The sequence below is a fragment of the Drosophila nasuta genome, chromosome 2L (assembly GCF_023558535.2).
Source record: "Drosophila nasuta strain 15112-1781.00 chromosome 2L, ASM2355853v1, whole genome shotgun sequence".
In the NCBI taxonomy this organism is placed as follows: domain Eukaryota; kingdom Metazoa; phylum Arthropoda; class Insecta; order Diptera; family Drosophilidae; genus Drosophila; species Drosophila nasuta.
The window spans coordinates 3,956,811-3,980,201 of record NC_083455.1 but is presented as its reverse complement, the minus strand read 5'-3'; the positions used below and the strand labels follow the sequence as shown (position 1 = coordinate 3,980,201).

Here is a 23,391-nt window from a genome sequence, read left to right as displayed (position 1 = left end):
CCATGTTGTGTGCCAATTACAGCTGCTAGACCCTTCAAGGCTTTGAACTTTGAACCCAGGGACCGGCCTTTGTTATTGCCACAAATATTTATGGGCTGAAATGGAGAAAAAGAAACTATGTACAATATGAACTCTCACACTTACTTCGAGATGCCCAAGTGGTTGCCGCATTGAAGATATTTCTTTTATTGTGAGATTGCCATCTTAATTGAGTTGCAATTGGAAATGTGCGAGCATCTAATGAAAATGTTTGGCAGGGCAGCATCATCAATCACACAATTAAATTGTGGTAGGAGGACATCTATTTTATTAAAAGAAAGTTGAGCTTAATTATAACAGGAGTAAACACATTGCGTATACGCCAAGTTGGTCCACAACTCCTCAGCTAGCTGTCAGCTAATCTTGGTTCCAAAGGTGATAGCCACACCTGCATTTCATTCGCTTCATCTGGCTTATGTTGCCAGTGACTGCTGGAATATGAAACTTTGTTGTTGCTGTCAGTTGCAGTCTGCACTTTTTCAGGAGTTGCAGAGGTTACGGCAGTTGAGCTTTAAGTCTGTATTATTTGGCGGTTGTTTTTTATGCTGGGTAATTATAGTTTTAATTGGCGGAACGTGGCCATTAAAAGGGCTCTTGAAAAAGGCATAAAGACAATTGCTAGTTCTGCGATAGAATATCTTAATATTCCCACTATGATTTCGAGTAGCATCGATGTGCAGCTTTAAGGCTTGGTTGCAACAGGAAATTGCCAACTAAAAAGCAAAGCGTTGCCTGTAAACTTGTATCTTATATCTGCGCATTATGGTGCAAGGTGGCAGGCAAATGCAAGAAACTTGCAACTTCTTGCTCGGCGTTAAGTAGGAAAATTGCTTCGAGACACGACAGCGGCAGCGGCAGCCAGACAACCGCAAGATCGAGTGAGACAGATACAAATGTAAACTGAGTGTGGTAGATGGGAAAGGTAAAGGGAAAGAGTAAGAAGTGTAAGAAGTGGAAAGTGCAAAGTAAGTACGTGTCATATGACAAGTGAAATGTGCTCAAAATTACTTGTTTAGCTGTGGCTAAGACGCCTGTCGTTTTCTTATGTCTTATACCTTCGTAGTATGTAAGTATTTCCTCCTTTCCTTACTCGTGGTTACTTTGCTCGCTTGAGGTTTGCTTTATGAATTGCATTGGGAGTCGTGAGAGAGGCAAGTGCAGTGCTTAGCTGTAATTTTCATGATAAACATTTCACAACTTGTGGCATTCTGACAAATAAGCAAAATTGTTGTGCATCTTCTGGCCAAATATTTGTCAGTTTGTAAAAGCATGTCGTATACTTAATATTGGGTTGAGAATTCAAATGCGTGTGTGCTGGATGTTTTCTAGAGTTTGTTACCGGAATTCTAATTTTGTTATATTTACTAAGCTTAATATTATTTTAATATTTTTAAATCTTATCACCGCATTATAGCATTATATATGTATATTATTCGTATTATTATTATATGTATAAGACAGTTAAAGTTAATGATAAAATAATATAAGAAACGTAACACTACAAAATCTTAATACCATCTACAAAATATTATTATTTAATGAACTGACTATAAATTTACAGTAGTATAATTTAGACTTTGTTTTATGATGAAAAGAAGTATGTAAAATGCAATTTTAAAACAACTTTCAACATAATATATTCTTTTATACTAACAACAATTTAATAAAACTAAACTTAACTCAGAATTTTAAATTTTATATTTACAATATCAGATTTTATTTTTGTAAATTCAGTAATTAATGGAAGTATCTGGCTGACACAAGTTGGAAGCTTGCACTGTGTTTTTTTCGACAAAGCGAGCAACTTTTTGTTTTACTTACTTTCTCAGACCCCGCAGGCAAATTATTTACTAAAGCAGCACAAAACAGAAACAGCAACAGCTAAACCAGGAGAAAAAGAGAGCGAGAACAACAACAATGTGGAAAGCGGAAAACTTTGTGCCCGTTGCCTTTGTGTTGCATACCTCAAGGGATGTCGTTTAGAAGGCGACGAGCGTGCGTCAAGTATAAAAATTAAGCAGCTGTGAGCTGAGCGGGGCAATAAGTGAGATAAAGTTAGATGCCAAAGGGACAGGGCTGGCAGAAAGTAATTGTAAAGTACGCGATTGGGCGTGGCTCAACAGCCAGCCAGCCGCCTACTGAGACTTGAGGACGAAACAAAAGACGAGCAAAGATGTCTCAGCTTGGCACCGCTTCCAAAAAGGAAATCTGGTACAAGGTCGCTGCTCAATTCTGTGTCAGTTTGCTATTGAGGGCTATAAATGAAACTTGTGTCTTCAAACATAAAAAGAGAAAAATATGTAGAATTTGACCTTAAAGAGTGCACCACTAAGGAGCCGAGACGGCTTCGTTCTGTACTCTCTTCAAGTCTAATTTCACTTTTCATCAAATCTGCGACGTGACCCGATGCTTGCAACGAAAACTTTTTCAATCTAAAATTATCAAAGTAAACATCAAAGTTAGCTCCCTCACAAATGAGAGAAAAGAAGTAGAAACCAGCAAATTAGCTAAACAGGAAAAAAACATTGAAACATACACAGAGACATGAAGTGGCCCAGACTGAGAGAAAGAGAAGAAGTATCTACCATGAAGGTGAAAGAGTGACAAAAGTTTGCCAAGCAAATCACCAAAAATGTTCACACCTCACATGTGTGGAATTTAAATTGTATACTCCCACACACACACATACACATATACATATTTACGGCGTAAACTTTCGAGTCTATGTGTGCAGGTACATTGCTCATTCGCCCTGTGTTCTCTGTGCTCGCTGCTGAAAGATGAAAACAGTCAGTGTAAAATTTCATATCAATTTCATTGGGATTAAGTTATATTTTAGTGCTTTGCCAAGGTGTTTATATGTTGTTGTTCTCCACAACCACAGTGTGGATGTGTGTTCTTATGTGAAGTTCAGAGTAGAGTGTATGGCTGAGATTTCGAGCACGTGCAGCTCCTTAGATTTTATGCGTTGCGTTGTATGTCGTAAGGGGGATTTGTACAGGGCCAAAATATTGATACAACCTGAAAGTTTGTCATTGAAGTTTGTCGTAGACACACACACAAACTGTGGTAGGTTGTTCAGCAAATTAAAATGAGTGAGACAAAGGTGTCGAGCACCAGAAATCTGTATAGAAATATTTATGCGAACAAAATTTGTACCTATATATATGTACATAAATAAAATTTATTTAAATTATTCCAACGAAATGTAAATATCTCAAATTTTAAGTATACTTAACAATTAAGTATCAAAAATAAATATTTATATTAATAAAATAAATAAGATACATTTTAATATCACTTTTATTGAGTATAAATTTACTGATATTTAATTCTTAATGTTAACATGTGCTTTGAATGTACTGTATGCTAACATTTCCAATATGAAAATTCATGATGCGTATTCCAATACGTTTTTATTGTCCAATAATCCATCCAGAATGTCATTTATAGAGCACAGACACAACTAAATACAGTACTTGAAGGTATACTTTCAGCAATCGTACATGGAATTTACTTATTCATTCCCTTCGCCTTCGCCTTCCCGTTGGCGCATTGCCTGACCATTTGCTTAATTCAATGACTTCTGTGACTCGAAACTACACACTTGTGAGTTGGCTGGTACTTGGCATACACACGGACTCGCACTCGCACTCACACACTCACAACTCAATGGCACTACAATTTCCTGTAGCAAGCCCAAAAATACAAATCATAAAAGTCATGGCCCGACAGTTCATAAAAAATGCGGCCCAGCGCAGCGATTGCCATACAAACAGGCGCATTACATGGGTAAAGATCTCCCAATCTCAACTGCCATGGCATGACCGGCATATAATTCAAACACGTCCCAATACCATGAGAGAACATTTGAGAGCGACAGAGAAAGAATGAGAGAGAGAGAGAGAGAGAGAGAGAGAGTGAGAATGAGAGAGAGAGGTCGCGACGGGTGGGCGGTAATCAGGCAATTTCATATGAATAAGTTAGCAGGCAATGCCGCCTGAGTGTATGCAATAAATTTCGTTTGTATTACGATTGCGACGCTGCTTATGAAAATTTTAAAAGCGCCAAACTATGTGCGCCGACTGAGATTGTTCACCCCCCTCCTCCACTTACCAGGTGAGGCTCTCTGCCTGTCTCCCTAACAAAAAAACAACAACAACAACAGCAGCAGCATGTAAATTTATTACGCCAAAAGGTGCGCAGACCACGTTCCAGATCCAGTAAAGGTGTTTATTACTTATTTAAAGCGGCGCACGCCAAGTTGGCAGATAAGAAATCGGAGAAGATATCTGCGGCATGTCGAGTGCCAGATACCACTTAGTCAACGATTTAGTGTCAACTTTTTATACCCGCTACCCATAGGATAAAAGGGTATTATAGCCTTGTGCGTGCAGGAATTGTATGTAACAGGCAGAAGGAGTTATCTCCGACCCCATGAAGTATATATATATTTGATCAGGGTTACCAATTAAGACGACACATTTTGTCCAATGTCTGTCCGTCTGATTCAGATTAAATTTGTTTAAAATTTTTGCCTCTCTACTAACCTTTCTAACTTCCGTCTTCTTAGTTGCTTTGGCTGACAACCAGGAATATTTTGCACTGTATGGTAAATTTTGAATATAGTACTATATAAATATATCAATATAGTCCTTGATATATTTTTAGTATTATTTGTGGTATATTCACTTAGGATTTTAAAACTAATATCGCGCACATTTCCTTTTTTTTAAATTGGTAGCAGGTATCTCACAGTCGAGCAGACTCGACTGTAGCTTTCTAGCTTCTGCTTTTAATAAAGATCTCTGACATTGGAAAAATACATTCAGCTGTTTGTCGATTAGCGTTAGTTCGACTTGCTTTAATAATCCCGATCACATTCTACTGCAGTGCTGCGACTTCGAGGGTATCAAAACAATATGGGAGACTATTCGTTCACTCGACACGGCGCTCAGCGGGTGGCAGACACTTGATGGCAACCACTTGGCAGCCACCGTGGAGAGTACGTGCCTGAGGCTTAGCGCCATCAAGTGGCAATTGGGGAGTGGCGCTTTAGGTCTCGCCAGCCACTAAACATTTTAATTAGAAAATTTTGCACACCCAGTTGAGCCGACCACAAATCCAATTATCAAGTAATTATGCATTTAATTTGACGCAGGACGCAAGGACTCCACACTATAGAGCTCCTCGTGTGTATTATCGACAAGCGGAGAGCAGTCATTAATTCGACTGGCTGCAACAATAACAGCAACACAAACAACAAAAACAACGTCAACAAATCAACATCTCGCATATGCAAAAACATAACTTTTTGTGGCAGAACTTTGGACGCCAAGGCTGGGAAATTTCAATTTGTAGTTGTTGTCTGGCTGGCCAAAAAGTGTTGGCAAAGCAAACAGGAAGACAAACTGAACCCTGTCTGATACCAGGATGCAACATCCAGCCTCCACGCCCACTTTGGTTTATGTTGTGCCAGACCCTGTGTGCAATTAAAAGTTTTTCGTCTGCCTTTCGACGCTTATTACAAATGTCGAGACCGCAATCAGTATCAAAGAGGTCAAGTGCGGAGTCCGCAGACAATTTGGATCCCATATTCGTGTGTTGCAAAAAGCACTATGTTGCATACATGCAATTTACGACTACACCCGGTAATTGGCCTAGGTCGTGTATTCGAACACTTTAAAGACCTTTCATGTACTTTTCGGAACATTCTTTGAATTCCAACTGGCTCGCCGGCCATAAAACTGTCAACACGCCGGATACTGTTGACACCAGGCAAATATTTACCACTCGACTGCCAAGCCAGGTCATTGAGTTCGCTTTTCTTTTTGCTGCCTGCAAACATTGCCAAAAAACGCGCTAAAATTTATGTGGTGACCTGGTTTATTTGCAACGATAAAGGTTGACACGGAAAAGCTTTAAACCGAATTGAAATTAAATAAAACTGAAGCCAGGAATTCTCACAACGCCCACAAAGCAGTATAATAGCCAGCACTGTAATTTCAACGTGATACACCTTTAATTAGGCAATAACACGGTAATTAACACCCGCCCAGGAGCAATCAATAACCCTTTATCGAAAGCCGTTAATTATACAGGGGTAATAAGACCTTCAACACCACTTGAGCCACTGCGAAGTCTACAAATGTAATTCGAGTACCACTCGCGCTGTTCAAACTTCCTGCGACAATAGACTCTGCCTCATCATGGAGCTGCAAGCGATGGCCACAACAGAGATGCCGATCTTTGGTAACACTCTGAAACTGATGAAGTTCTGGTCGTATCTGTACGTTCACAATTGGCGACGCTATGTGGCAATGACACCCTATGTGCTCACTAATATAACTCAATACTTTGACATCTACTTGAGCACCGAGCCCCTGGACTTCATTATACGCAATGTCTACCTAGCGGTGCTTTTTTACCAACACTATTGTTCGCGGTGTATTGCTGATTCTGCATCGTAAGCAATACGAGGGATTTCTGGAACTGTTAAAGAGCTACTATCTTCAGCTTCTGGTGAGTAGTCGAAACAATTAGTATTTTAATATGTAAGTTATTTTTTTGATTGCAAAATTACTTATTATGAAATGGTAAAACACACTGTAAAATTTTTAAAAACAGAAGTACAAGTTTATTTTATATATATTATATTTATATATACAACAATAGAAATATAAACATATTTACATATATTGAATAACTTGAATTTTAAGCTGTGACATTAATATTTACTTTTCTAAATTGAGAATTTGTCTGTTATTTTTTTTTAATAAAAATTCTACTGAGGCCCATACAAATTTGTCATTATGCTAAAAGTAAAGTAGTAGTATTTTTCTGTGTTTATTTTTTTATGTCATTCGATTTTATCGTTTATATTGGCGTCCTTTCACTAAGAAGTAAAATCTATTTCATTTTCTGTAGACATGCATATATCGATGTGTATAAACAAAATATTATTTTCACAACATTAATTTTTCAGTCTACTACTATTAGATACATTTTTAAGGCTTCCAACTTCATACTTCTTAAATATTATACACTTGTGTCTTCCAACAGTAATCGATAAAGATGTTTTTAAACTGAAACTTTATTTCTTTAGCAGCAATATTGTATGCCGATTTTTTTTATATATAGTTTATTTTAATCGAATTTCTGTTTGTTACTTGTAGAACTCCACGGACAAACACATTGCCCAACTGGTGTTGGAAACCACACGACTTTCCAACTCGATTGGACGCATTAATTTGCTAATGGGCACTTGCAGCTGCATTGGATTTGTGACCTATCCCATTTTCGGCACGGAACGTGGTAAGCAAACGTTGGACTCTTGTTGTTTATTTTACTTGCAATTTGTGGACTTGCTTTTGCTATTTGCAGTGTTGCCCTATGGCATGTATGTGCCAGGTATTGATAAATACGCCAGTCCCTACTACGAGTTCTTCTTTGTGGTTCAGGCCATAATGGCGCCTATGGGCTGTTGCATGTACATTCCGTATACCAATTTGGTGGTTACCTTCACATTGTTTGCCATCCTCATGTGTCGCGTGTTGCAACACAAGCTACGCAGCTTGCAACGTCTGCCGGTGTCGCGGGTGCGTCAAGAAATTATATGGTGCATACAATATCAGGTCAAGCTGGAAGGGTAAGCGCAGCGCAGCATATTTGCCTTTCATTTTCCACCTGCAAACAACTCAAAGTGAAAGGTCCATTTCATAGGTTTGTGAATGCAATGAATCAATTGAATACCAATCTGCATTTGGTCGAGTTCTTGTGCTTTGGAGCGATGCTGTGTGTTCTGCTTTTTTTCTATGATTATTGTAAGTCCAAATTGAAATCATTTATTTAGGTGTCAAAGGAACTAATTGCAAATATGGTGTTTATACCCGCTACCCGTAGGATAGAGGGGTATTATGGCTTTGTAAATCAAATGTATGTTACCAATATACCAAAAATGGTCTTCGGTATATATAAGTATTTTATCGGTACATTAATTTTTTTTTATTAAAAGTGGGTAGCGGGTCGACTGTAATCGACTGTAGCTCTCTTACTTGTGCTATTTGGTTACCGACTGATTTTTAATAATGAACAGACAATATGACGATGGACAAAATTAAAAACTCAGCCAAAATGTGTAGTTACAAAAATATTAGTAAGATTGGAATTAATAAAATATCTCTATATATTTAAATCTCAAAAATATTAAAGTAAAGAAAAAAATATTTATTTTAAACAAAGATATTTTAAATACTTTTTTTTTATTCATTTTACTTCCCCAAGGCCCAAACAATCGCCCAGACTGTAATTGTTATTGCCTATATGATCATGATATTTGCCAACAGTTCTGTTCTCTATTATGTGGCCAATGAGCTCTACTTTCAGGTAGCCAAATGATTAATGAAATCAAAGAATATCATTCACATTTAGCTCAATTACAGAGCTTCTACATAAGCATTGCCGCATACGAAAGCAACTGGATGGACTTCGATGTGGAAACACAAAAGACGTTAAAGTTTCTCATAATGCGCTCACAAAAACCGCTGGCGGTAAATGCAACATTTCTCATATACGATTAAATATTAACGATATGTCTGATGGATACTTATTTGCACTTATTTCCTTAGATACTTGTGGGTGGCGTTTATCCGATGAATTTGAAGATGCTGCAGTCCCTGCTGAACGTCATCTACTCCTTCTTCACTCTGCTACGACGAGTCTATGGCTGAGTTCGAGTAAGCATCTATTCTAAGGATTCTATGATGTTATCCTTTTGTTGGTCTTTTTGAAGGGGGCTGCATCTGTAAAATTGATTGCATTTAGCTTTTGGCCAATAAACGTTTAAAACGTTCTCCGCAATTCGATTGGCCAATGCATTCCGAATTGCATTTTCACGTTCAAAGACAAGAAATAAAGTATAATAAAAATGCGTCTGGGGGTTCATTGTTGGCTCTCAGTCTCTGTATCTTTTGCTGGCTGCGTCTCTATCTCTCTGTGGACCTCGTCTCTGAAAAAAACGACAGCTGACCAACGTTTGTGGCTGTCTTTTGTTGGCTTGGACTTCGACCATTGCGTATGCCCGGCACGTGCCACTTAGATAACTTCTATTTAAGCAAATATAAATCTAAAGTGTGTTAAATTAGATTAAAATGTTCTCGTAAAGTAAATGTTGCCCGCAGGCAGGTGGAGTGAGCAAAGAGTCCACTCGAATGTTGTTTTCTGGATTGCTTACAAGCTTCGCACATTGTCCTGTCCATTGAAAATGTCTGGTAGCATTTGGCTAAGTAAATTGTTTGGTTTTCATTTCAGTTAATTAATGCAGAAATTGGAAACTGAGTTGTTTATATACGAGCACGAGCCTACAAGTATTTAAAAACAGAACGAATAAAATGACTGAGCATCCTTAGGATAAAACCACAGCATATGAGTATTCTCTAAAATTGTTCTTTTCATGGCAACAGAAAAGCCACAAGTTATTAATTCATCACTTAGATGAGTAAGAAAATCTCATGTGGTTCATTGAACAAACATTCTTTCTCGGTGTTAAATGTGTGGGGTTAATTAAATTATGCAAAGTTTAAGGACAAAGGTCTGTTTACTGATACAAACAATTAGTTTGAATGGTTTAATCATGTAGTTACGAAGTTTGATTCTTGATATATTTACTTAGTATTTTGTTTTTTTTTTTAATAAAATATTTTTTCTAATACTTCAAATATTACATTTCTTTGCCTGCACATTCAACTAAAACTGCACAATACAATTTTGATGTAATATAGATACATATATTTAGATACTTAGACGGATCATCTATCATCTCAGCTATCAAGAATATATATATATTATGCCTCCTTCTGCCCGTCACATACATTTTCTGAAGGCACAAAGTTATAATAAAAATGGGTAGCACACTAATATGAAGCTTTCTTTCTGTATTTGGTCGGTGGAGAGTACAGCTTCCATTTCACCTCTATAAAATATTGTGTAACTGAAAAACTACACAGAAAAACTGTTAATTGATTTATGATTTAAATTTTTACCACCCCAAAATACAATGCTATTCCGTAAACAAATTTATTTTGATACAAATTACATTAAATTTTGACACCTTCATAAAAAAATTATTAACGTCACTCTTCGATTTCCATACTGCATGGATTGCTTTTTATCTTGCAAGCCTTAGGGGAAAAGTGATAATTTAGAGTATTTAATTTTATTAATATATTGAATTTTAATTTACTTGGCGACGATAACGATCCTTTTTAACCTCTGGGAGTCTGATCCAAGCTCTAGCTCCTTTTCTTACCAAATCATTTGGACTCAGACCGCAGTGCTTGCGTCTAAAGGAGCGAAGAAAATTTAGATAACCGTTGTTGGTAACAGGACCTGGTCTAGAGCATTTTGGAGCGCATCGTGGCTTTGGAGCGCATCTCGGCTTCGGAGCGCATCTCCGCTTTGGAGCGCATCTTGGCTTTGGAGCGCATCTTGGCTTTGGAGCGCATCTCGGCTTTGGAGCGCATCTCGGCTTCGGAGCGCATCTCGGCTTCGGAGCGCATCTCGGCTTCGGAGCGCATCTCGGCTTCGGAGCGCATCTTGGCTTTGGAGCGCATCTCAGTTTTGGAGCGCATGTCGGTTTTCGTCTACGCTTTTGAGGGCAGCACATACCGTCGCCCCCTTCTCTGTTAACAAGTTGCGTCATACGTCGATATTTATTTTTTTGAACTTCGGACATTCGATTCCACAATTTTCCTCCTTGAATCAGAGAGAGCGTATCGTTTCCATATTGCGATGTATATGCATTAATAAAAGTTTCGAAGGCTTTGTTTGTGGTGGGTGTAACATTTCGCTGATCAGCCATTGTTTTCTGAGGGAAGAGAAGTGTGGGTAGAGCTAGAAGTATATTGAGGATATTTTCATGTAGAACAAGAACTCAGTCGTGAAATCAGCGTGCGCCGTTAATAAAGTATATGTTATAAAGTATTGCATAAAAAATATAAAAGCTTAAGACTTAACTAACAAAAAAGATAATTGGTTACCAGCAACAGATTTAACAAGTAAGAAAGTTATATTTTTAATAAAGGCAAAATATTGCGGTATTATTTTCAAAATATACCGAAAATACTAAAAAAAATATTAAAAATATGTCAAATGGTATGTTTGGTACACCATTCAAAATATAACATAGACGGCACAATATACCAGATTGTCATCTAAAGCAACTAAGACCCCTAGTGTTTGCGTGTTTGCCCATACAAAAGTATTTCTTTAAAACCTTAGACAATTTTCATCTGATCGCAACCAAATTTTCAGGAATCATAACTACTATAGAAATTATTATATATACCAAAACTAGCTTTAAAAGTACGCATGTTATTTTTTTGATTTGCGTGGGCGGAAGTGGGCGTGGTAAAAATTTGAAACAAACTTGATATGCGTGCAAACATAAATTCTGTCGAAAAAAAAATTATAGTTCTATCTCTTATAATCTCTGAGATCCAGTGTTTCATACGGACAGACGGACAGACACACAGACACACAGACGGACAGACGAACATGGCTATATCGTCTCGGCTGTTGACGCTGGTCAAGAATATATATACTTTATAGGGTCGGAGATGCCTCCTTCTACCTGTTACATACACTTCCTGCCGGCACAAAGTTATAATACCCTTCTAACCTATGTGTAGCGGGTATAAAAAAATTACCAACTGATTTTTACTTACAGTTTTTTCTTCTCGTCGTATAAAAATATTTTACAAGTAAAATTTTTCTAAAAATGTTGTGATTAAGGTAAAAAAAAAGTTGTAAAATTAGCTACTTTCAGCACAAATTTCAGAAATATACTATACTGTACTATGTCTAGATGTTACCCAAAACATTAACAATACTCGCCTGCTTGATAACTTGAATCGAAAATTATGGATTCACTGACAAAAAACTAAGTATTAACGAAAAGCCTAAGCAGTGAGAGCTAAGATGCTGACGCAATAAACTAAACAAGTAAGAAAGCTACCAAACGGTGATATATCGATATAGTACCGCATTCAAAATATACCATAGACGGCATAATATTCCAGGTTGTCAGTTAAAACAAATAAAACCCCTAGTAAGTGAGCGTTATTGCCTATATAAAAGTATTTCTTGAATAACTTCGACAATTTTTATCTGATCTACTATAGGTATTATTGTATATACCAAAATTCGCTGTAATTACGCTTGTTATTCAAATTTTTTGATTTTCGGGGGCGGAAGTGGGCAAACTTGATCTGCGTGCAAATATAACAAATGCTGTCGAAAAAAAATTTGAGCTCTATCTCTTATAGTCTCTGAGATCCAGTGTTTCATACGGACAGACGGACAGACACACAGACACACAGACAGACAGACGGACATGGCTAGATCGTCTCAGCTGTTGACGCTGATCAAGAACATATATAATTTATATATATATTATTATTATATTATTTTTATATTATTATAATTTATATATTATATATAGTTTATAGGGTCGGAATAGCCTTCTTCTACCTGTTATAAAAGTTATAATACCCTTCTCTATATATATACCAAATTCCAAATTAATATACCACAATATACTAAAAATATACCAGAGGCTATTTTAGGTATAGTAGTACAGTAATATATTTAAAACTATCTGTCCGAATGGCGAATTCTGTTCCGCCTGAAAGGCAATAAATAAGTTGATTTTCTAATTAATTATTTTTTTTCTTGAAAAAAAAAAATAATGAAGTACATTAATAAATTATTATATTTTCTGCATATATTTTATATATGTATATTTTACATTCAAACCACAAACTTTCAAGGATTGGCCTTATGATTTTGTGGGAAAAGATTCAATTTAATTAATAATAAGACGAGTGCGAGCCCCCCTTTTTTAATGATATATCTCCGTAAGTCGATTTTGGTAGGTATTTAATGTCCTTCTCCTGGCTCTAAGCTACCTCCTCACAAATTTTCAGTCATATCGGTAAAGCCGTTCTTGAGATATAAATAGTGTAACTAACATGATTTTCTTTTATTTATTTAGACACACCATATAGTGAAAAATATACCAGATTTCCAGCCAAAGCAGCTAGATCCACTTTTTTTTTTATTAAAATAATTAACTGTTGCTTGCAATGCAATATTTTGCTTCATATACGATGGGTGTATTTTAATTTTGATTTCAATGTGGAAATAAACCCTAAAAATGAATAATAGATGGAACACAAATAATCTATATTAGCTTAGCTAATTTTAAATACAGCTGTCTAAATGCTGTTTTGCTATTTACTAAATTTTTTCCAATCTTTGAATAATGGCTTTCGACAATGCAATTTTTCTTCCAATATTTCGCAATTCTTTATCGCAGCTTCAATTCCACACATTATCACTTCAATTTTTCTAATCAGCATTAAGTTTCACTTCAGCTTAAGCCCATTCCACTCGCATTCTCAGACATTTCTCCCGCAACCAACGAGTCGTCAAATTGACTTTAATTTAAGAATTTTTTATGCGCCCTATACAGAAAGGCAGACAGACACACACACACGTAGACACATACACAAAGGAACTGCTGCCTATGCGTGGCACTCGCTGCTCCACTCGGCATTTCCCTGTCTGTTGCTTAATGGCATTCCACTGTCCTCCTCCCCTACTCGCTGTTCCTCTTCTGGCAACCAGCAGTGACTTGCCGTTTACTGCATACTTTTTGGAGTCAGGCAAGAGCAAAAACGCTGATGCGACAATTATAGTTATTGTCTGCCTAACCGAGCGGGGGAATCTCCTACTCCTTCCTACCCACCCCCATTCCCAAGCTCTGCCAGTGACTGGTTTCGCGTACGTGAGACAGCGAAACACCTCATAGCTGGCTGCTAGACGGGCGGACGGAGTGGGAGGAGTGGAATTGAGGGCGTGGCAGCAGCTGCTTTTGCTGATGTTATTGCAGCCAGCTTCCATTTTAGACGCTGCCTGTTTTATTGCTAATGTAAACATGTGTTGTTGTTGTCTTGTAGCCGCTATTCTCGTTGTTATTGTACCCTGTTAATAAACAGAAACAAAGGGTTTACACTTGTTAATCAGATGAACCACACTTTAAAAATATTCCACATCATAAATTTAATGCATTTAAAATTAGCAATTAGAAAATATTTATTTATTATTTTGGAGCGCATCTCGGTTTTGGAGCGCATCTCGGTTTTCGCCTACGCTTTTGAGGGCAGCACAACCGTCGCCCCCTTCTCTGTTAACAAGTTGCGTTCTGCTCATAAGTCGAAATTTTTTTTTTTGAACTTCGGACATTCGATTCCACAATTTTCCACCTTGAATCAGAGAAAGCGTATCGTTTCCATATTGTGATGAATATGCGTTAATAAAAGTTTCGAAGGCTTTGTTTGTGCTGGGTGTAACATTTTGCTGATCAGCCATTGTTTTCTGAGGGAAGAGTAATAAAGTATTGCATTTTTTTAAGAAAAATATAAAAGCTTAAGAATTATTTTGATCCTAACTCTTTCAAAAAAGATTAACAAAAAATAAAATTGGTTGCCAGCAATAGGTTTAAAAATAATACCAACTGGTTTTTACTTACAGCTTTTTCTTCTCGTCGTATAAAAATATTTTACAAGTAAAATTTTTCTAAAAATGTTGTGATTAAGGTAAAAAAAAAGTTGCAAAATTAGCTACTTTCAGCACAAATTTCAGAAATATACTATACTGTACAATGTCTAGATGCTACCCAAAACATTAACAATACTCGCCTGCTTGATAACTTGAATCGAAAATTCTGGATTTACTGACGAAAAACTAAGTATTAACGAAAAGCCTAAGCAGTGAGAGCTAAGATGCTGACGCAATAAACTAAACAAGTAAGAAAGCTACCAAACGGTAGCTGCTCATGTCATTGCAGCCAGCTTCCATTTTAGACGTTTTATTGCTAATGTAAACATGTGTTGTTGTCGTCTTGTAGCCGCTATTCTCGTTGTTGTTATTGTACACTGTTAAAAAACAGAAACAAAGGGTTTACTCTTGTTAATCAGAATTCCACCTCATAAATTCAATGCATTTAAAATTACCAATTAGAAAATATTTATTTTTTATTTTGATTTTTAAAAATTTTTTTATCGCAATAGTATTACAAATTTTGAAATCAAGATAAGAGTTAAATACATATCTAGTCATTCAACAGCAAAGCAAATTTAAAATTTGTTAACTAGAATATTACATTTCTAAAAATTATCTTTACAAAATAATTTAAATAAAAAAACGAAAAAATGTATGTTTACGTTCTCTCAATCACTATAGGGTATATTTATAGTCTAGCTAATGTTGCAGTACATTGTATCTTCTTGCTGCCCATCAATGTGTTTGACGCCAAATTGACACATTTTGCAGTCACTGCGTGGATCTGCGCAACACTGGTTAAATAGTGTGCTAAAATGTTGTACGTGCGCCTTGGGCGAATGGGACCAAACGGGGTGCGGGGGGGGAAGTAAGGGATGCTATCGAGTAGCAGGCAATCTTTAATTTCAATGGCAATGTCAGGTGGCAGATGAATGAAACGAGCGGAACCTTCAAAGCAGACAGAAGTTACAACGAAGTAGAAATTTATCAGAGCTCAAATCAATTTTCAACACCTTGCCTGAGGCAAGTTGGAAGCGTGTGAGAAGCTTCTCCAAGTAGCTGGCGAAAATCAGGGCCAAGTTCGATGCTGTGCCCTAAGGCGATTGCCTAATGAGGTGGATTCTTCGCCTGCCTAAAGGGCATTAACTGATAACCCTTGCTGCAGTTGAAGCTGTGCTCGATAGTTGTGCGGCCACGCCCCGCATTTTATGCCTATTTTATGCGCATCAGCCTGAAATTGCGTACGTGTTGTAATTTTTAAAACATTTTTCTTGTACTTCGCTTCTTCTTGATGTCCACGTTCGTTAATCCGGCGCCAACAAAAAAAAAAGAACCGAAAAACTTGTCAAATTTAGGTCAAGCGGTCAAGTGTTTTATGTTGTTGTTGTTGTTGTTGTTACTATCGCTGCTGTTGCTGCTGCGAGGGTTATTTCAAGGGTTTTATACTGTTTGCCTGCAGTGGCCCGCAGTTTTGTTTTATGACTTCAACTGAGATGGGATTGGGGGGATTTACTATTTGTAGTTCGTGCCGAGGGTAGAAGAGCAGCTGTATTTGTTTAAAGGCTAAAGGATTTGTCTGTCAATATTTAAAACGTTTAGTCAAGACAGACTACAAATTTAGCAAACTTTAAGGCAAAAAGAAAAAAAAATCTGATAAATGTCAAATAATTACACTTGATATTCAAAGAATAATTCTCTTTCACTTTGGTTTAGTATTTATAGTTTAAAGTATAGAAAATTGTCAATTCTGATTCATTGATGTTCAGCCTCTTAACGCTTTTTGTGCGGTCCGAAACTCAATGACAATTACAGCTATTTGAGTGAAAAATACCCAAAACTGGAAAAGTAAAGTTCAAAAAAGCACATCCCCATGAAAAATGGGATCACGACGAAAAAAGAATGAGGATTTGCGGCAGCCCCAAACATAAATTATTTTCACGCCATCGGACGACATTGACCCAATGAAGAATTTTCCCTTTATTCCCCCTGTTTCGACTACAAAAAATCGTTTGTGTTGGCCAAAGACATTTTGAAAAGGAAATGTGAAAAATAACTTATATATGTAGCTGCAGGATTTGCACGTCAATTTCGACTTTGGTAAATGAAATTTGTGCCATGGTCAGAGCAAAAGTCCATTAGAGAGCCATACATAATTAAAGTCATTGCGAATGCAAATGCAATCGAAACTAAAACTAAAAGCAAAAGCAAAAGCAATAACCAAGCGATTGAGGGACGAGATTTAATTAACTGGCAAAACATGGCGTATGCGTAATGTGTTTGCTAAACTTAAAAGACGGGCAAATTAAATTAGTCAGCCTTTAGCAGGGACTGTTACCCTAGTAGAGAATCGATACATCTTCTACCTAATTGCCAATGCCAATCAAAGTTGTCGCAAATTTTACGATAAAATGCACTTAATTTGCAAAATGCCAAAAGCCTGGCACCAAAGTGCAAATTAAGGTAGGACAAGAGGAAGGGGGAGAGAGAGAGAGAGAGAGAGTGGAGCCACGTTGCACTTTTGAGTTTCTGCTCTGCTGGCAAATTGCTATTTATGCTGTTGCCAGGATGCCCTGAATGCCAGCCAGACAACGAACGGCACCGAAATTGTTGCACAAATCTGATTAAGGTTGCAGGTTTGGCAAGCGATTTATGAATGCCAATGGCTGCAGTCCGACGTCAGGATGCCAGGATACCCACATACCAATGCTACTAGAACTGCATGTGGGCGTCCGTCGTCCTTGCAACGATTGTGTCATAATAGCCGCAGGCGAGAACTGCACTCCAAAAATGCTGGCAAATGCCAGAGATACAATTGCAGCGAGGACAATGCAGGATGCGAGAGAGCAACTTGAATCTCCTGTCTCGTGTGGCAAACTTTATTCAGCTTTGTATCCGATTTACACATTGTACAATCACAATTGCTGTCGCTTGACAATAGTTAATGATACTTAGTAACGCAAGACAGCAGATTAAGGAAGATGCAAGGCTGCTTTATATTATATGTAAGATGTTTAGTTTAAAGCGCTTTCTCCAGCCCAATTCAAGCACATCTCAATCAACATGGCACTGAATATCCTTGTAGCTACTTGCGGTTATATTCGAATTTGATTATCGCGAGTTTGTCTTTGTTCTTTCGCTATTTATTATGCATTTCTTTGCTTCAGCTGTCTGACCAAATGTTTCCTTGTTGTCTATAGCCAGTCTGGCGACTTTGACACTTTTTCCAAGATATTTGTATCGAGGCTGTCGCTTCGCATTGGCTTGTAAAAATGGCAAAATTCCCGCTGACTGAGTGTTGTCCTGTTGTTTGGCTCCTTGGCTGTTCACTGTGTTTAGTCTCTGGGGTAGATTATCACCATTAAGGATGGCAAACAGCCGCTGTCAGTCTCTCTGACATTTCACTGTTTCAATTCTAATTTAAATTTTATATTGTTTGCGGCTGGCAAGGGCTTTTCGCTTCTCAAATTCTTGAGAGTATTTCCAGTTGAAGCTATGACACAACTTTAACGAGTCTTTGTTTCCATAAAAAACATCATAACTTTTTTGCGGAACTTTTGCGTGTTGGTATTTTCTACCTGGTCTATTGTCACGCCATATTCCACACGCATGCAATTAACTAATGTTTTCTAACCTTGAATTTTAGTATACGGAAAGTTTAGCAAATAAGAAAACTTTAATGTAACTTTAAATATAACTAATTTCGATTTATAAGCCAATTAATATCTATACTTTTCTGCTATAATTTATGAATCGGATTGTGTGTATTACATGTAAGCATAATATAATATTGTATATTGGTAATATATAAAATATTGTATATGTAATATGTAATATATATGCATGCGAACCCTTTTAATTAACACTAACATATTTTTTAAACACTGTCTGTAGAGGTCTTCGTCGAGTTTAAAATATAATTGTCTGGCTATAGTTTTCTAACGTTAATTAAGATACTAATTATCTTAGCTTACATTAAGTTATATTTACACAAAAATAAGCTAATATAAATTGTATCTGGGCAATTCTCGAAAAATGGTAAACCACGACCGAAAAAAAAATCTTCACATTCATCGTATTTTTTTGTATAATGTCATAAAGAAATATCCAAATTTTCATAATACAATGGATCCGTAGCATATCTCCGTTGTTTTTATAAAAAAATTTGCCTGCAAACTGAAAAAAATATAATTTTTTCACTTTTAGCTCCTTTTGTATGCATTTTTATGTTTTATTATTTCACAAAGAAAACATATGATATGTTTGCTCTTTTTCTACCAAATCTCTTAATAGCAATCCAATAATAAGATAAAAAAATGCAAAGTGAGCGACAAAATGTTCAATTAACTGTTTATTTTTATTTTGCTTCTTATCTATGTTCAAATCGTACGTTCGCGACCGAAAACATAATTTTATTGTAATTGCTTCGCATTAAGTGCAAGCAGGTGAATGAAACTTCGCGTGTTAAGTTATTTTGGTATATATATTTTAAATATAAAAAATCGTTGGGGTTACTCTAACCAATCTTTTTTTATTGATTGTCAAAGTAGCGTACATTCGCGACCTTACCTATAAGCATATGTCGATTTTTACTAGCGTCGCATGGATTTAAAAAAAACAAAATTTTTTTTTGTTTTTGTTTTTGAAAACTATGTCGTTTGCAGTTACTTATTACTTGTTAGTTATTACTTATTATTTATTACATATTTTTCTTGCTATTAATAAATTTCAGTACATTTTGCATATTTAATAAAAATTTTTTTTTTTTGCTTTTAAATGTTATTAGACACATTAAATTGAGTTAAATCCGTTTGTTTTTATGAAATATGAAGTTATTAATAAAAAAAAAGTTGTGGTAAAAATAAAAATTTAATAAATAAAACAACATGGAAAAATCGTACGTTCGCGACCGGAACTTAATTAAATTAAAAATAAATAAATGGAGATATTTTCTTGGGAGTAGACTTAATAGAAAGCTACATGATTATATTTTAAAAGTAAAGTTTTTTTTTTTTTAAATATTCCGTCTCAATTCGCAGAGTTTTGCATTTTACTGTATTAAGCCAAAGTCGACTTCCATTTTGCATACGTTCGCGACCGCATGTTTTTTTGACAATATTATGAAAATTAAAAATCGATAAGCCCCATAATTTACACTAACCAAAGAGCTAAACAAATGCTATCGAAGAGTAAAAAAAAGTTTCAGGAAATGTTTGTTTTCGATTTTATTTTTTTTAATTTATCTCGTACGAACGTACGTTCGCGACATTGAGAAATGCCCATCTGTAATATTGTAGAATCAATCAAACTGCCAAATTGTCTCGTAATTTGAAACTGATTATGTCAACCGAATGTTAAGAAATAATAATATTAAATTTTCACAAGAAATATTAAAAATTTAATAATGATGTTGAACTTTAGATCATTAGTTTTAAGTTTCTAATAAATGTTATGTTAACACACTGTTAATTAACAGTTGTCTGTTGGTGACGCTGTCAACTTTCGTGGCTTTGTTTTGCTCTGCGCTTCTCGACTTGTGCATAAACTTCTCAGATTAAGTGTTGGTAGCTGGTGGTAGACGTCAATGATTTTGTGGCTGTATTTTGTTGTTGTCTTAGCTGTAGTTATTATTATTGTCTGGCTGCCACTGTCACATGTCAAGTGTCAGTTCAGTTTTTCGGGGGTCTTTCAGGTTCGAGCCACAGCTGGGCGAAACTATTTTGCATTATTTGCATTTACGCTGCAGCCAAAAAGCAAAGAACAGCCCTTCACCACTGACTGCTGACGACCCTTAAGGACTTTGCTTATGATAATTTCGTGTATATACATTTACGTATATATTTACTGGTATATACTTGAACTTAAATACAGCATGATTTGCATGGCAAAGATGAAAAGTGTGGAGATCCGCGTTATGAACTTTTGGCAGCTGGCAAAAGATTGAAAAGTTTTCCCCGTCAGCGAATAATGCATAGACAATAGACTGTAATGGGTTAAGCACAGTGCACAATGCACAGCGACGATAGAGAGATAAGTGAAATAGAAGGACAACTGTTAAATATTCAGTAGATATTAATGCGAAGGGAGTTTGTCTTCCATAAATGTATATGGACAATAAATTATATGAAATACTTTAAGCATTTCCAGACACGCTTCTACTTATAGTGTTTTCCCACCATTGTTTCAGCAGATTAATAATTAAGCTTGACTATTCCTTGTAACAACGTTACTAAGAAGTGAGTAAGAAGTATTATTGGTATAACTCAGTCGACCACACTCAACTTTCTTACATGTTTCTAGTCAGTTTGTCATCAATTAAGTGCATATTTGATAGAAGAACTATATTTATCCCAAGCTTACATTGCTTATGTACGACGATGTCACATTAAAGGCATCCCTTGCTTCACAGGGAGACAGGAATAGAATTTCAATTTGTGTTGCCAACTTTCTAATAAGCAAGTAAAACATTATCCTACACTTTGCTCTAAATTCAATAAGTGCAAACTTTTTGCTTGTTCTCCTTTTGTGAGGGCAACAAAGCCGCTGATTAGCCAAGTGGCTGTCCGGGACTCTTTCTGTCTCTTGGCTTCTGTTCAAGCTGTCGAGGCGTGTCGAGGCAAGTGACATGAATAATTCCCAAGTGTAAGCAAGCAGAGTGTATTTGTGTTTGTATCGTACTTTTAGCTCTATTGTAATCACATTTGGCAAAATGGCAGCTCAATAAACGCCAACAAAGGCGCAAGTTTTAAATTCAATTTGATTTAATTTTCCCCAAGCAACTTCCGGTGTTGAAACTTCTTCATTGGTTAGTTCGAGCTGCCAGAGGTTACATAATTAACTGAGCTGCTCTCTTTCTTAAAGTTTTCTTGGCGCTCAACTTTCTTAAAGTTCTCGTGCTCCAAACTCAGTCAAATGTCAAGTGAGCTCCCTGACATTAAATGTGCAAAAATTGCAAAACTTTTCTCATATAAAACGCATATTAAATCATTTTTATGGCAGCCATCGCCCAAGTCCAACGCCAAACGCAAATTTGCCGCTTCGTTTTTTTATTTTTTTCTTTTTAGTTTCTTGCGGCAAGCATAAAAAAATATGATTCCACCTGTTTACATTCATTTTGTTATTCTCTTTTCATATTTTTCATTATTACACGCCTTGTTTTATGCGCCATTCGGGGTAAACTCCAGTTAGTGGGCACGCCTAGGCGTTAAAGAAGTTTATTGCACTGCTGCACGCTGCGTATGAGTGATATTTTACAACTCGCAACGTTGTCACTTTTATAGTTAATAGTGAGCACTTAGAACAATTTTCAGTGCTTCACAATGTTTATGTGCACTTCTCGCCTACATTTACACTCAAATCATTTTTAGGCTACAAAAAAGCTGGCATCATCCCATATTTCGCTATGAATATGAAACGACTTGTTTGTTTCTTTCGTTAAATTTTGTAGATAAATATACATGAGTTGTTTAATATATTATATGTGTATGATATTCTGTGCAAGTGTATATTTCAGAGTTTTAAGGTAATCAATTATTCAGTGTTGCCTAAAACAAATTAAGTATTTTGAAACTGTAACCAAAAATAAATATTAAGCTTATACACCCAACCTACAAAATTTTGAAATGTACTTAATTTAATATTACATTTATATAGACATTTTGTTTAAATTGTTGATATATTTCGATAAATGTATTTCTTGTATTTAAGAACTGTGCTAAAAACAAACAACAAATCTTTAATATTTATTAAAAATAGACTCTTCAAGTTATGACATTATATGATATTTCAGAACGAGCAGCACTAATTTTAACAGTTACATCATTATGTTGTAGGATTTCTTAATAACCACATTATAATGACATCAAGTTGAAGCCTCCAACATAAGCATCTGGACTTTGAATGAGAACCTTATCCATCCATAGGGCAGAAGATATAACAGGGGTATATGCAATTGATGTATACCATTTTAAACTTTTTTATATCCGCTACCCAAAGGGTAGAAGGGTATTATAAGTTTGTGGCGGTAGATAATGAATGTAACAGGCAGAAAGAGGCGTCTCCGACCCCATTAAGCATATCTATTCTAGATAAGTGTCAACAACCGAGACGATATACCCATTTTCAAGCTGGAGACAATTTTGCTACAGACAATAATAACTGTAGTATTTATAATTAATTAGAATCGGATAAAAATTGTAAAAGTTAATAAAGAAATATTGAAATTTACGCCTATCTGGTATATTTTAAGCTCTATGGTATATAGAGCTACTTCATAGTTATACCTAATAAGACATTCGGTATATTTTAGTTTATTCACGGTATATTGTTTGATATATTTTAAAACTAACACCGCACTGTTTTGCTCTTAATCAAAATGGTTAGCGGGTGTCTTACAGTCGAGGACACCCAACAGCAGCTTTCATACTTGTTTGCATGCAAGCTGTTCTCCTTCAGTGTATTAAGTAGTCGCATATAAACCTCTACATTACAATTCGCTCCTCATTACCTTTGCGCCACTCTCTGCCGCTCATGCCTTATAGTTATTGCACACGACTTTGGTTAATTTAACAGTATTTCTTTCGCGTCTAGCCATTTATGCAATTCATTTCCCAAATGTCTTCAATACCCAACGCAACTACTCCAGTTCCCTGCAGCTCCCCTCACTGCCCCAATTCCCAATTTAATGCTCATTAAATGCGTCTTTGAAGCGATGTCGACGGCAACAACACGAGA

General features: G+C 36.2%; 1 protein-coding gene and 1 long non-coding RNA gene across 2 annotated transcripts; one reads left to right on the top strand and one right to left on the bottom strand.

Annotated features, from left to right (window-relative positions):
• Positions 1-6,248: 6,248 nt before the first annotated feature.
• Positions 6,249-8,911, top strand: LOC132798594 (odorant receptor 30a). Its single transcript, XM_060810514.1, is given in 8 exon segments — positions 6,249-6,461; positions 6,463-6,561; positions 7,215-7,353; positions 7,423-7,687; positions 7,762-7,891; positions 8,323-8,424; positions 8,481-8,588; positions 8,667-8,911. Coding segments are annotated over 8 exon segments (1,158 nt in total). The 3' UTR covers positions 8,769-8,911.
• Positions 8,912-14,141: 5,230 nt separating this feature from the next.
• Positions 14,142-14,887, bottom strand: LOC132792036 (uncharacterized). The gene is made up of 2 exons (XR_009632960.1): positions 14,630-14,887; positions 14,142-14,475 (listed from the first exon to the last, which is right to left on the bottom strand). It is a non-coding gene; the product is annotated as an uncharacterized LOC132792036 (long non-coding RNA).
• Between the last annotated feature and the right edge of the window lie 8,504 nt (positions 14,888-23,391).